General features: G+C 40.5%; 1 protein-coding gene across 2 annotated transcripts in view; it reads right to left on the reverse strand.

Moving 5' to 3' along the window:
- The window catches only part of DCHS2 (dachsous cadherin-related 2), a 331336-nt gene that overhangs the window by 196029 nt on the left and 121115 nt on the right, over positions 1-14192 (reverse strand). For both annotated transcript variants that reach the window (XM_043902663.1, XM_043902662.1), the window contains one exon: positions 5594-5785. In XM_043902663.1, the coding sequence (XP_043758598.1) occupies positions 5594-5785 (192 nt within the window). The remainder of the gene's footprint in view (positions 1-5593; positions 5786-14192) is intronic.

Here is a 14192-nt window from a genome sequence, read left to right on the forward strand (position 1 = left end):
TTAAACTGGTTATTTAATCCTAGGATGCCTTTCACAACTGGCACAAAGTCTATTAATAATATATTTCTGAAGACTTGGGTAAATATTTCTATATGCATATATTGAGGTTTAAATAATCACATAGACTTAAATTAACCTAAACTCCTCGTCTACTATTGTTTTTGTTTCCCATTGCTTTTCTAACATAGAAGCAAAACATTCCTGAAACCACATATACAGAGATTGGTAAAATCTAAACAAATAGACCATGGTACTTTTATTGAGTTAAATGACTTTCCTTTCAAGTTAGTTTCTACATAAATGTTGTTGTTCATTGTTCAGTCACTAAGTCATGTCAGACTCTTTGCAACCCCATGGACTGCAGCACATCAGGCCTCCCTGTCCCCCACTATCTCCTGGAGTTTTCCCAAGTTCATGTCCATTGAACCAGTGATGCTATCTAACCATCTCATCTTCTGCCACCTCCTTATCCTATTGCTTTCAATCTTTCTCAGCATCAGGGTCTTTTCGAATGAGTCAGCTCTACACAGCAGGTGGCCAAAGTTTTGGAGCTTCAGCTTCAGTATCAGTCCCTCCAGTGAACACTCAGGGTTAGTTTCCTTTAAGATTGACTAGTTTGATCTCCTTGCAGTCCAAGGGACTCTGAAGAGTCTTCTCTAGCACCACAATTCTAAAGCATCAATTTTTTGGCACACAGCTTTCTCTATGGCCTAACTCTCACATTCATACATGACTACTGCACAAACCATAGCTTTGACTATATTACTTTGTCAGCAAAGTGATATCTCTGCTTTTTAATATGCTGTCTGGGTTTATCATAGCTTTCTTTCCAAGGAGTAAGTGTCTTCTAATTTCATGGCTGCTTTCACCATGTGCAGTGACTTTGGAGCTCAAGAAAATAAATCTGCCACTGTTGCCACTTTTTCCCTACCTATTTGACATGACGCGATGGGACTGGATGCCTTGATCTTAGTCTTTTTAATGTTGAGTTTTAACCCATATTTTTCACTCTCCTCTTTCACCCTATCAAGAGGCACTTTTCACTTTCTGCCTCTAGAGTGGCAGAAGAGTATCTGGGGTTGTTGACATTTCTTTTGGAAATCTTGATTCCAGCTTGTGATTCATAAAGCCCAGCATTTCACATGATAGAAGTTAAATAAGCAGGATGACAATAGATAGCCTTGCATACTCCTTTGCCAATTTTGAACCACTCAGTTATTCCATGCCCAGTTCACTTTGCTTCTTGACCTGCATACAGGATTCTCAGGACACAGGTAAGATGGTATTGGAGAAGACTCTTGAGAGTCCCTTGGACTGGAAGGAGATAAAACCAGTTAATCCTAAAGGAAATCAGTCCTGAATATTCACTGGAAGGACAGTTGGTGAAGTTGAAGCTCCAATATTTTGGCCACCTGATTCGAAGAACTGACTCACTGGAAAAGACCCTGATGCCGGGAAAGATTGAAGACAGGAGGAGAAGCAGACGACAGAGATGAGATGGTTGGATGGCATCACCAACTCAATGCACATCACCAACTCAATGCACATCACCAACTCAATGGACAAGTTTGAGTAAGCTCCATGAGTTGGTGCTGGACAGGGAAGCCTGGCGTGCTGCAGTCTATGGGGTTGCAAAGAGCCGGACATGACTGGGTGACTGAACTGAACTGAGGTAAGATGGTCTGATATTCCCATTTCTTTAAGAATTTTCCAATTTGTTGTGATACACACAGTCAAAAGCTTTAGTATCACCAACAAAGCGGAAGTAGATGTTTTTCTAAAATCCCCTTGCTTACCCTATGATCCAGCCAATGTTGGCAATTTTATCCACGGCTCCTCTGCCTTTTCTAAACCTAGTTCATGGTTCATGTACTGCTGAAGCCTAGCTTGAAGGATTTTGAGCATAACTTTACTAGCAAGTGAAATGAGCACAGCTGCACAGTAGTTTGAACATTCTTTCGCATTGCCCTTTTTTGAGATTGGAATGAAAACTGACCTTTTCCAGTCCTGTGGCCACAGCTGAGTTTTTCAAATTTGCTGATGTATCACTTTAACAACATCATCTTTTAGGGTTTTAAATAATTCAGCTGGAATTGCATCATCTCGACTATCTTTGTTCATTGTAATGGTTCCTAAGTCCCACTTGACCTCACACTCTAAGATGTCTGGCTCTACATAAGTGACCACATTATCATGGTGATCCAGTTCATAAAGACTTTTTTTTTTTTATAGTTTTTCTATGTATTCTTGCCACTTCTTAATCTCTTCTGCTTCTGTTAGGCCCTTGCCTGTACTTTATCATGCCCATCCTTCCATGAAATTTTGCCTTGGTATCTCCAAATTTCTTAAAGAGATTTCTAGTCTTTCCCATTCTATTCTTTTCCTCTATTTCTTTGCATTGTTCACTTAAGAAGGCCTTCATATCTCTCCTTGCTGTTCTCTAGAACTTTGCTTTCAGTTGAGTATATCTTTCCCTTTCTTCCTTGCCTTTAGCTTTTCTTCTTTTCTCAGCAATTCATAAAGACTTCTCAGACAACAACTTTGCCTTCTTGCATTACATTTTTTTTGGATGGTTTTGGTCACTGCCTCCTGTACAATGTTATGAACCTCCATCCAAAGTTTTTCAGGCACTCTGTCTACCAGATCTAATATCTTGAATCTACTCATCACTTCCACTGTATAATCATAAGGGATTTGAGTTAGGTCATACCTGAATGGCCTAGTGGTTTTCCCTACTTTCTTCAATTTAAGCCTGAATTTTGTAATAAGGAGCTCATGATCTGAGCCACAGTCAGCACTAGCTATTATTTTTGCTGACTGTATAGAGCTTCTCCATCTTGGGCTGCAAAAAGTGTGATCAGTCTGATTTCAGTATTGACCATATGATGATGTCTATGTGTAGAGTCATCTTTTGTGTTGTTGAAGGGGGCATTTGCTCTGACCAGGGTGCTCTCTTGACAAAACTCTGTTAGCTTTTGCCCTGCTTCATTTTGTACTCCAAGGCCAAACTTGCCTGTTACTCCAGGTATCTCTTGACTTCGTACTTTTGCATTCAATCCCCTATGATGAAAATACTTGTAATAAATAAATTTAGACTCATTTGTTCCATCAATTCATGTCTTATGTAGGTAGCTTCTCCCACTAATTTCAAAAATTAGACCAGAAAGGTAATAGCAGTACTGATCTATATGAGTGCGTATAAAGCAGATAAAAAAATTAACAAAGTCTCTAAAACAGACTACATAAAAAGAATGTGCAGAATAATGCATATAGAAGGCTATCTTTGCTGCACTGTAATGGAAAGTTGACCAAGCTATTCCTAAAATGTACTTGAAAATGTAGAATGATCAGGGACAACCAAAGCAATCTTGAAAATGGACAAATCTAAAAAAATACATGATATCATGACCTATTATAAAGCTAAATAATCAAGAGAATATATAGCTAGTACAAAAGTAGACAAATAAGTAAAAAAAAATAGGGTGCCCAGAAGTAGACACACATATATAATCACAAGATTTATGACAGAGGTGACACTGTACACACTGAGGAAAGACTGACCATTTCAGCAAATGGTGCTGGGTCAACTGAATATCCACACTGGGAAAAAATGAAACTTCCCCCCACGAGACTGAAATAATAAGTGCAAAAGTTAAAACAATTAAATCTTTGAAAGAAAATGTCTTAATGTCCCTGTGCACTGTGCTAAGTCACTTCAGTCGTGTCCAACCCTTTGCGACCTGATGGACCATGGCCTGCCAGTCTCCTCTGTCAAAGGGATTCTCCAGGCAAGAATACTGGAGTGGGTAGCCATTTCCTCCTCCAGGTGACCTTCCTGCCCCAGGGATCTAACTTGAGTTTCTGGCATTGCTGCTGCTGCTGCTACGTCACTTCAGTCGTGTCCGACTCTGTGCAACCCCATAGACAGCAGCTCACTAGGCTCCTCTGTCCCTGGGATCCTCCAGGCAAGAACACTGGAGTGGGTTGCCATTTCCTTCTCCAATGCATGAAAGTGAAAAGTGAAAGGGAAGTCACTCAGTCCTGTCCGACTCTTCATGACCCCACGGACTGCAGCCTACCAGGCTCCTCCATCCATGGGATTTTCCAGGCAAGAGGACTGGAGTCGGTTGCCATTGCCTTCTCCTCTGGCATTGCAGGCAGATTCTTTACAGTCTGAGTCACCAGGGAAGCCCTTAATGTCCCTAATATAAGCAATACTTCTTAAAGGGACAGAAAAAGTATTGGCTGAAAAGGAAAACAAATGGATAGTGCCCCTATAGATCTTAGGGGTTCCCTGGTGGCTCAGATGATGGTCAGTTGACACGAACATTAGAAAGGACAAAGTCAGCGATGTATGCACTCTGCTGTGCTTCAGTCACTCAGTCACGTCCAACTCTGTGACCCTGTGGACTGCAGCCCACCAGCACCCCTGTCTATGGGGATTCTCCAGGCAAGAATATTGGAGCAGGTTGTCATGACTTCCTTCAGGAGATCTTCCTAACCCAGGGATCAAAACCAGGTCTCCTACATTGCAGGCAGATTCTTTACTGTCTGAGTCACCAGAGAAGCCCAATAATACTGGAGTGGGTAGCCTATCCCTTCTCCAGGGGATCTTCCCAATCCAGAAATCGAACTGGGCTCCCCTGCATTGCTGGTGGATTCTTTACCAAAGCAATGAATGAAACACATCAAATATACAAAAAAAAAAAATCAAGAATTTATAATCAAAGTAAGAAAAAAATCATCAATAATATTTGAAGATAGTAAATGTGTCGACTCATTATTTTAAAAACTGGTAAAATAAAGTGAAATAATCAAGCATTATCCTGCCTTTCTTGAAGAACTGTACTTCAAGCCAATCAAATAGTTGATGAGAGAACATTCTTCTTAATTGAAGAATTTCAGATAATAAATGCAAAAAATAACAGAATTCAAAACTTGCCCCACTGAAACCCCTAGTGAAATAATGGCATGTGTCTGCTGATGCAATAAGAAGCACAGAGCACCACTGAATAAAGCCAAAATTCATCAGTCTCTAGTTCAAAATGCCATTTTATAGAAACTGTGACAAAAGAAAGCATTAAATGACTCTCAATGATGCAATAAACCTCATTTAGAATATGGAAATTTTATAGGCCAATTGATCAAATTTTTTCCAAAAATCAATACTGTGGGAGAAAAGGTGAGAGGGAATAGGTAGAGGGCTGTTACAGATGGAAATTTAAGGAATATAACAATCCTTATTGTGGACTAATTTGGATCTTGATAAAAACATGCCAACTATTAAAAGTTTGTAATCTTTCTTTGTAATCCAGTAAAATTTAAATGGAATATATATTAGATAAAGAATTACTGCTAATGTACTATAGTGTAGTTGTGTTTTTAAAAGTCACTATCCATTAGAGCTATTACTGAATTATTTACAAATGAAATGATATGTCTGGTATCTGCTTCCAAACACTCCGGAAGGAAAGAGGCAGTGATTTATGAAACAAGATTGACCAGTTATTGATTGTTAATTCTTCGTACTCTCAAATGCACACACAGTAGTTCACTTTTGAGTATGTGTAAAATTTCACAGATAAAGACTTACCCCATCCTTAGCTTTCACCAAGAGATCATAGGTGGCTGGATCTCTTTCCCTGTCGGTGTCTTGAGAAACACAGATGTGTCCATCATGTGGGTCTATCTGGAACGCTTGAGGTGCGTCGTAGCTTTGGAATCCAGCATAAAGAGAATATTCAACAAAGCCATAGAGTCCTGCATCTGCATCAGAGGCTTTTACCTAGGAGACAGAAGGTTGATCAGTGAGGAAGAGGGATGCCAGCATGACCTTTCAATGGACTACAAATCACCATCCTAATGTGCACAAGCACGTGGTCGAAATAGCTATTCACAGAGTGTTGTTATTGTTCAGTCACTGTCGTGTTCAACTCTCTGTGACCCTGTGGACCATGGCACGCCAGGCTTCCCTGTGCTTCCCCATTTCCTGGAGTTTGCTCAAACTCAAGTCCATCGAGTCAGCGATGCCATCCAGCCGTCTCGGCCTCTGTTGTTCCCTTCTCCTCCTGCCCTCAGTCTTTCCCAGGATTAGGGTCTCTTCTAATGAGCCAGCTTTTCACATCAGGTGGCTGAAGTGTAGGCTTGGTTTTCTCTCCCCCCTTACGTTCCGTGACGATGCACCTTTACTCTCTCCCTCCCTTTTTAAGGTCTCCTTTTCCCATTCCTATCCTTTTATGTGATCTCTGGTCCATTTGCCTTCTTATTTCACTCACTATTCCTAAGTGATCTCATCCAATCTCAAGGGTTTAAGTCTAAATGCTCACCACCTGATAACTTGTGGATTCCCACTCATTCTCAAAGCCTTCAAGTGATGAGCTTAACACTTACCTTCACCCTTTCATAGCAACAAGGACAAAGAAACCAGGCACAGCTACTAGCATCCAATCCAGTTAACAGGATTCACCTTGGAGCATGAGATTTGACTTTCCTAGGACAGATTTCCTTCTGGGGGTAATGCGCCCACCAGGGCCCCAAACAGTCATGCAGACTGAACACTACACAGAGATGCCTTGCCCAGGGGGTGTGTGGGGGTGAAATCCAGCCTGTGTTCTGCTGGCCAACAGGTGCACTGACATGGAGCTGAAACTGCCCAGAGGAAAGGGAACCTTTCTCTTTAACCACGGTATCATTTATGTTAGCAGTGATCATATGCCTGGTAATTAGAAAGCAATTAGAATTATGAAAGCCCTTAACTTATTTATACTAACCATTGGAGTATACAGTTAGAAGTACAACAGGCTATTAATAGAACTCAAAATATTCTTGCACTCATAGGCTTGGTATAATTCTTTTGATATGCAACCTAATTAACTAGTGATAAGAAACATCTAGATGGCACTGACAATAAAAGAAACACTTGAAGGGAAGATCAACCAAAAGGAGAAGGAGAAAGAAAAGGAGGAGGAAGAGGAAGAAGGAGAAAGAAAAAAAGAATAAGAACTATATGTTACAGAACACGTACTATATATATATATATATGTGTGTGTGTGTGTGTGTGTGTGTGTATATATGTGTGTATATATATTATATATATATATATATAGGCACAGAACACAGCTAAAAAGGGTCAAAACTAGGATTAAATTCAGGCAATTGAACAGCAGACTACACGCTACTAAAGATCATGCAATCCTGCCTCTCAAGTGTCACCCCTTGGCATTTCATCACTTTATCCTTTATTTACTGAAAAATACTCCTCAAATCCCCTAACCTTCATTCAGTACAAAAGTTGCTAGAGCATGTGTAACATCATATGAAGTTTACTTCATAAGCATGTGGCTTTCTCACCATCATTAACATGAAGAAAGGCAACTGCTCTTGAGTCTTAGCTGAACCTTCTATTCCCATGGCCAAATCCTAACTGAATTCCAAAACACAGAAAAATAAAGTGATGACCACTGGAAATATGAGAATTAAGCAGGTCAATTCTTAAGAGAGTCCAATGGGACTCCGGGAGCTGGTGATGGACAGGGAGGCCCGGCGTGCTGCAGTTCATGGGGTTGCAGAGTCAGACACGACTGAGCAACTGAACTAAACTGAATACCCAACTAAAAGACATTCCAAAATAAGACAGCAGAGAACAGAGACAATGAGAAAAAGGAGCAGCTCTTCTTTGGTTCATAGGACGCGTACTGCTGAGGGCCCCAAAGCCTCTGTGACAGGGGAGGAGAGAGTGGAAGACACACTCTGGTTTTTAGCTTCCTCAGCCCATAAGTTAGGTTCAGCTCACATTTCACTGGACGGTTTGTTACATGGCCCCAGCCTAACTCAGAAGGAGACTGGGGAAAGTTGATGATTGCCCAGGCATTTGGTGAATACAGTCTTGGCCTCAAATGCCACTTTGTCTCTATATGAAGACATGCATATGAGAGTATCTAAGTCACCGAGTGGCCTCTCTATGTAGTAAAATTTAAGCAAGCGGAAAGTTATACCCTAAGCACTCTCCGCAGTGTCATCCCACTGCTGATTTCGTTTTGGCAGTTCTACATATTTCTGTCAGGCTTTTTAGGGGGAGGTAAAATAAAAGACAATTAATCACCCACATTTTTAGTAGACCTACTGCTCTCATTAAAACACTATATTGAAAAAAAAATAGTCTATCTTTCATCAGTACAATATACAATAGAAGCTAAACCTCAATTATTATGTTTCCCAAATGAAATTCCATCCCAGTAACACACTCAATAAGCACAAGTTCTCATAAATCTGCCTCTTCATCCTGTTCAATCTTGACCATGGAACTACAATGTGACTTTGGGGGTTATCTCTGTAGCCTCGCCTAGTGGATCTCACTCAGGGACAAGTTTGCCCTCATGAGGACATTTGGCATTGTCTGGAGACAGTTTTGATTTTCACAACTGGGGAAAGAGTTTTACTGGCATCTCAGGAGTTGAAGCCAGAGATGCTGCTAAACCGTGAAAGAACAGACCCTACAACAAAGAATTATCTTGCCCTGAACCTGATGAAACATTTTAAAATTGGCAATATTATTTCCCTCTTTAAGTTTCTTCAGCTGATGACACAGGCTTTTACATTTATCTTCACTCTCATCAATGTCATATTCTCAGGCAAAATTATTCATCTTGTGCAACTAGCTAACATGTTTGTGAATTATTCTTCTCATCAGATGGGCTGAACCAGGAAATCCACAAACTTCCCCACTACAAAGAACTCAATTCCAAGTACATTTGGTCTACTCCATTCTGTCAGCTGTTAATGATTTAGTAGCCTCAAGTTTCCAAAGACACCAAACATATCTTCTAAAACCATATGGTACTCTCAATAACTTTGGCTTGATTCAAAGATAAGTACAATGAACTTAAAATTCTAAAATTCATTCTCAGCCTATAATAGCCCATATTAACAAGTAACGTGGCTTGTATAAAATAAGTTTCCTTATTTCCAACTTCAAGACCTTTTTCTCATTTGGACTTTTGGCAAGCAAAATATATGGAGTCAAAAGCAGGACAAGAGTGCTGATATCTGTTTATGTTATCAGTTCAGATCCTAAGTTTCAGAATCATGAAATTAAAAAGTATCCCTCTTCTCTTTATTCAACTCCCTAAAAATAATGGCCTACTCACTAATAATTGGTCTTGAAAGTCTACATGTAATTTGGCATTTTTAAGAGGTCTACATTTTCCAGTTTCCACTGACTTTACACATAACATTTAGGTAATTTAAAATAATAGAAATGGCTTTGCCAAATCTTTAAGAGAAAATTCTGACTATTGAGTAAATAAGCTCAGTGGGCCCTTTCGTCAAGAGATAGTTGCTTCAGAGAAAGAAGCTTCTGATTAGAGTCTATGATCACAGTCCTGTAGGGCTAAATTGGGCATCTAGAGGAGACCTTGGGAGGATCTCATCCTTGAATCTACTCAAAGAGTCACATCACAGTATCCTCAATGACATCCTTGTGTTCCTCCTCTCAATCTCAATTTGCCTGCTTTTGACTGAGAGGAATTTGCTAATTTTTACTTTAAACTTATTCTGACTCAAAACTGTTCTCCCTCCCAGTCTCGCAGTTTGACCTTTCACTGATTTAATGGAGACAGTATAAAGATACAAGCTATTAATAAAATAGTAATACCTCCTTGATTGCATTACTAGCTTCCTAAAATTTAAAGAATTTTTACCACTTCCTTCTTTTTAACATCTGGGTAAGGATTTTTCCATATGAAGATGTCATGTTGAAAAGTCAAAGTTTTAGTCATTCAGTCATGTCCAACTCTTTGTGACCCCATGGACTGTAGCCTGCCAGGCTTCTCTATCCATGGAATTCTCCAGGCAAGAATACTGGAGTGGGTAACCATTCCCTTCTCCAGGGGATCTTCCTGACCCAGGGATCGAACCTTGATCTCCGACATTGCAGGCAGATTCTTTGACATCTTAGCCACCAGGGAAACCCCTGAATATGTCATGGGACAAAATGGGGACAATGGCACATGAAAACATGTTTTCATATTCTACAGACAGATTGGATCCATCTGCCTTCCCATCACCAGCATAGTCTCCCTCTACTTGGAAAGGTCTCCTCTTCAACAACTGGGTACATGCCCAGCCAATCACATTGGCACCCTGAAACCAAAAAATCAACCTAGAGTCATAGGGTGATATATTGTTAGTGACACTGTCCTTTATATACTGCTGGGCAATCATATCACACTTAATTCAGTGGTCTCTGTATAGAAGCCTTAGAGCCCAACCTAAAAAACTGAGTGATCAAATACTAAAAGTCCTAGGAAAAAAAGGCTACACTTCAAATAAAATTTAAAATTAAGTAACTCATTTTAATTTTTTCTTATTTTAACTTCCAAAATTTCAAAGAGGCACAGGAACCAGAGGTCAAATTGCCAACATTCGTTGAGTCATGGAGAAAGCAGGGAAATTCCTCTGCTTCTGCTTCACTGGTGGCTCAGATGGTAAAGAATCTGCCTGCAATACAGGAGACCCAAGTTTGATCCATGGGTCAGGAAGATCCCCTGGAGAAGGGAATGGCAACCCATTCAACTATTCTTGCCTGGAGAATCCCATGGATAAAGGAGTCCGGTGGGCTACAGTTCAAGGGATTGCAAAGAGTCAGACATGACTGAGTGATTTAACACTTTCACACACTTTCAGTTTCTGTTTCACTGACTACACTAAAGCCTTTGACTGTGTGGATCACAACAAACTGGAAAATTCTTAAAGAGATGGGAATACCAGACCACCTGACCTACTTCCTGAGAAACTTGTATGTGGGTCAAGAAGCGACAGTTAGAACCCAACATGTAACAACAGATTGGTTCAAATTAAGGAAAGGAGTATGGCAAGACTATATATTGTCACCCTGCTTATTTAACTTCTATGCAGAGTACATCATGAGAAATGCTGGGCTGCATCAATCACAAGCTTGAATTGAGACTATTGAGAGAAATATCAACAACTTCAAATATGCAGATAATACCACGCTAACAACATAAAGTGAAGGGGAACTACAGAGATTCTTGATGATGGTGAAAGAGGAGAGAGAAAAAAGTGGCTTGGAACTCAACATTAAGAAATCTAAGATCTTGGCATCCAGTCCCATGACTTTATGGAAAATAGAAGGGGAAAAAGTAGAAGCAATGACACATATTATTTTCTTGGGCTCCAGAATCATGGTGGACAGTAACTGTAATAATGAAATTAAAAGATGTTTGCTCCTTGGAAGAAAAGTTATGACAAATCTAGACAGTGTATTAAAAAGCAGATACATCACATTGCCAACAAAGGTCCATACAGTCAAAGCTATGGTTTTTTTAAGTAGTCATGTACAGGTGTGAGAATTGGACCATAAAGAAAGGTGAGCTTTCAAATTGTGGTGCTGGAGAAGACTTATGAGAGTCCCTTGGACTGCAAGGAGATCAAACCAGCCAATCCTAAAGGAAGTCAACCCTGATTATTCATTGGAAAGGATGATGCTGGAGCTTAAACTCAAACACTTTGGTCACCTGATACAAAGAGCCCACTCATTGTAAAAGACCCTGATGTTGGGAAAAGTTGAAGGCCAAGAGGAGAAGGGTGCAGCAGAGGATGAGATGGTTTGATAGCGTCAATGACTCAATGGACATGAATTTGAGTAAACTCTGGGAGATAGTGACGGACAGAGGAGTTTGACATACTGCAGGCCATGACTTAGCGACTGAAAAACAACAACAATTTCCAAAATTTCTACCATGAGCATAAACTAGTTTGAAGAACCAAGGTTACTGACACAACATACTCACACACAGATCTTCAAGTAGAAAGAAAATAAGAAGAAGAAAGAAATGCAAAGTATCTTTATACATTGAAGCACTTTTTACATTGGCCAGTCATGGATGCAACAGCTAAAACAGGGCTTCCCTGGTAACTCAGCTGCTGAAGAATCCACTTGCAATGTAGAAGACCCCAGCTCAATTCCTGGGTCAGGAAGAGCCCATGGAGAAGGGATAGGCTACCCACTCCAGTACTCTTGGGCTAGCCTGGTGACTCAGACAGTAAAGAATCCGCCTGCAATGTGGGAGACCTGGCTTTGAACCCTGGGTTGGGAAGATCCCCTGGAGGAGGGCATGGCAACCCACTCTAGTATTCTTGCCTGAAGAGCCCCAAGGACAGAGGAGCCTGGAAGGCTACAGTCCATGGGGTCACAAAGAGTTGGACACAACTGAGTGACTAAGCACAACAACGACCGCTAAACCAGGGTTAGAATATTTCAGCGGAAGCTGGATCAGCACTGGGGACCACAATGGAATCAAATAGCCACTCTTGAATACGATTTTGGCAAGTTCACCAATGACAAGGTCTTACCAAATCTAACAATCAAGATTGGGCCCTTATTTTGTACACCGCTCAGCTGCTTTCACACAGCTAATCATCTCCTTCTCACTAAAACTCTTCCTCATCAGTGACCACACTGACTCTCTCTCCTACATTTCACTGTCTACCTTTAGTTTTCTTTATTGCTTCTGTGTTCTCTCTGACTTCTGAATACTGTTGTGTTCTGGAGGTCTGTCTGGGGACCACTTGGCTTTTCAACCCACAGTCATTACTTGTATTGGGCTGAAAGGTGGCCAATACAAAAGACACAATACAAAAGGTGGCCCCCAAAAGACACGTCTGCCTCCTAACCCTTGAAACTGTGATTTTACTTTATTTTATAAAATAGTGAATTCTACCTGTATTGCCAAAGTTGTGATTAAGGATTCTGAGAAGAGTTTACCCTGGATAAACTTTATCAGACGAATCTTTAATCCAATGACAAGTGTTCTAATAAGAAAGAGGCAGAGAGATTCCATGGACAGAAGAGGAGGAAGCGATGTAATCATGGAAGCAGAGACTGGAGTAACGTGGCTACAAGTCAAGGAGCACTTTACAGAAGTCAGAGCTGGAAAAAAAACAAAAAAGTGACTTCCCTATCGAGCCCTTGGAGGGACTAAGGACCTGCTAGATTTTTTTCTTCTAGCCTTCAGAACTATGAGCAACAAAAATTTCTATTTTCTTAAGACACAAAGTTCATGATTATTTCTAATAGAAGCCATAGGAAACTAATATGTACCTTGAGTGATCTGACCCAACCCCAGGGCATTAAACCAACACATATTCCTCCAACACTTGGTCTTGTGCCCCATATTCACACATCGTCCAATTACTTAAACATCCTCTGAAGTGACTAATATGCAGAGCACATCATGTGAAATGTCAGTTCTGGATGAATCACAATCTGATATCAAGATTGCTAAAATAAATATTAAAAACTTTAGATATGGAGGTGATACCACCCTAATGGCATAAAGTGAAGAGGAACTAAAGAGCCTCTTGAAGGGGTAGAAGAGCAGAATGGAAATGCTGGCTTAAAACTCAACATTAAAGAAACTAAGATCATGGCATCTGGTCCCATCACTTTATGGCAGATGGAAGGGGAAAAGTGGAAGCAGTGACAGACTTGCTTTTCTTGGGCTCCAAAATCACTGCAGATGGTGGCTGTAGCCATGAAATTAAAAGATGCTTACTTCTTGGAAGGAAAGCTATGTATTAAAAAGTAAAGACATCACTTTGCCTACAAAGGTCCATATAGACAAAGCTATGGTTTTTCCAGTAGTAGTCAAGTATGAATGTGAGAGTTGGACCATAAAGAAGATTGAGTGCCTAAGAATTGATGCTTTTGAATTGTGGTGTTGAAGACTCTTGAGAGTCCCTTGGACTGCAAGATCAAACCGGTCAATCCTAAAGGAAATCAATCTTGAATATTCATTGGAAAGACTGATGCTGAAGCTCCAATACTTTGGCCACCTGATGTAAAGAGGGGACTCATTGTAAAAGACCCAGATGCTGGGAAAGATTGAAGGCAAAAGGAGAAGAGGGTGGCAGAGGATGAGATGGTTAGATAGCACCACCAACTCAATGGACATGAGTTTGAACAAACTCTAGGAGGTAGTGAAGAACAGGGAGGCCTGGCGTGCTGCAGTCCATGGGGCTGCAAAGAGTCAGACATGACTTAGTGACTGAACAACAACAAATAACTAATAGGTACTTCCAATGTACTATGATCCCCACGACTCCAAAATCTACTGCTCTCCCAGTGATTTTAGTGAATAGCATCATCATTCACTTATTATATTGGCAGCCAG

This window comes from Cervus elaphus, chromosome 5 (assembly GCF_910594005.1).
Source record: "Cervus elaphus chromosome 5, mCerEla1.1, whole genome shotgun sequence".
Taxonomy (NCBI): Eukaryota; Metazoa; Chordata; class Mammalia; order Artiodactyla; family Cervidae; genus Cervus; species Cervus elaphus.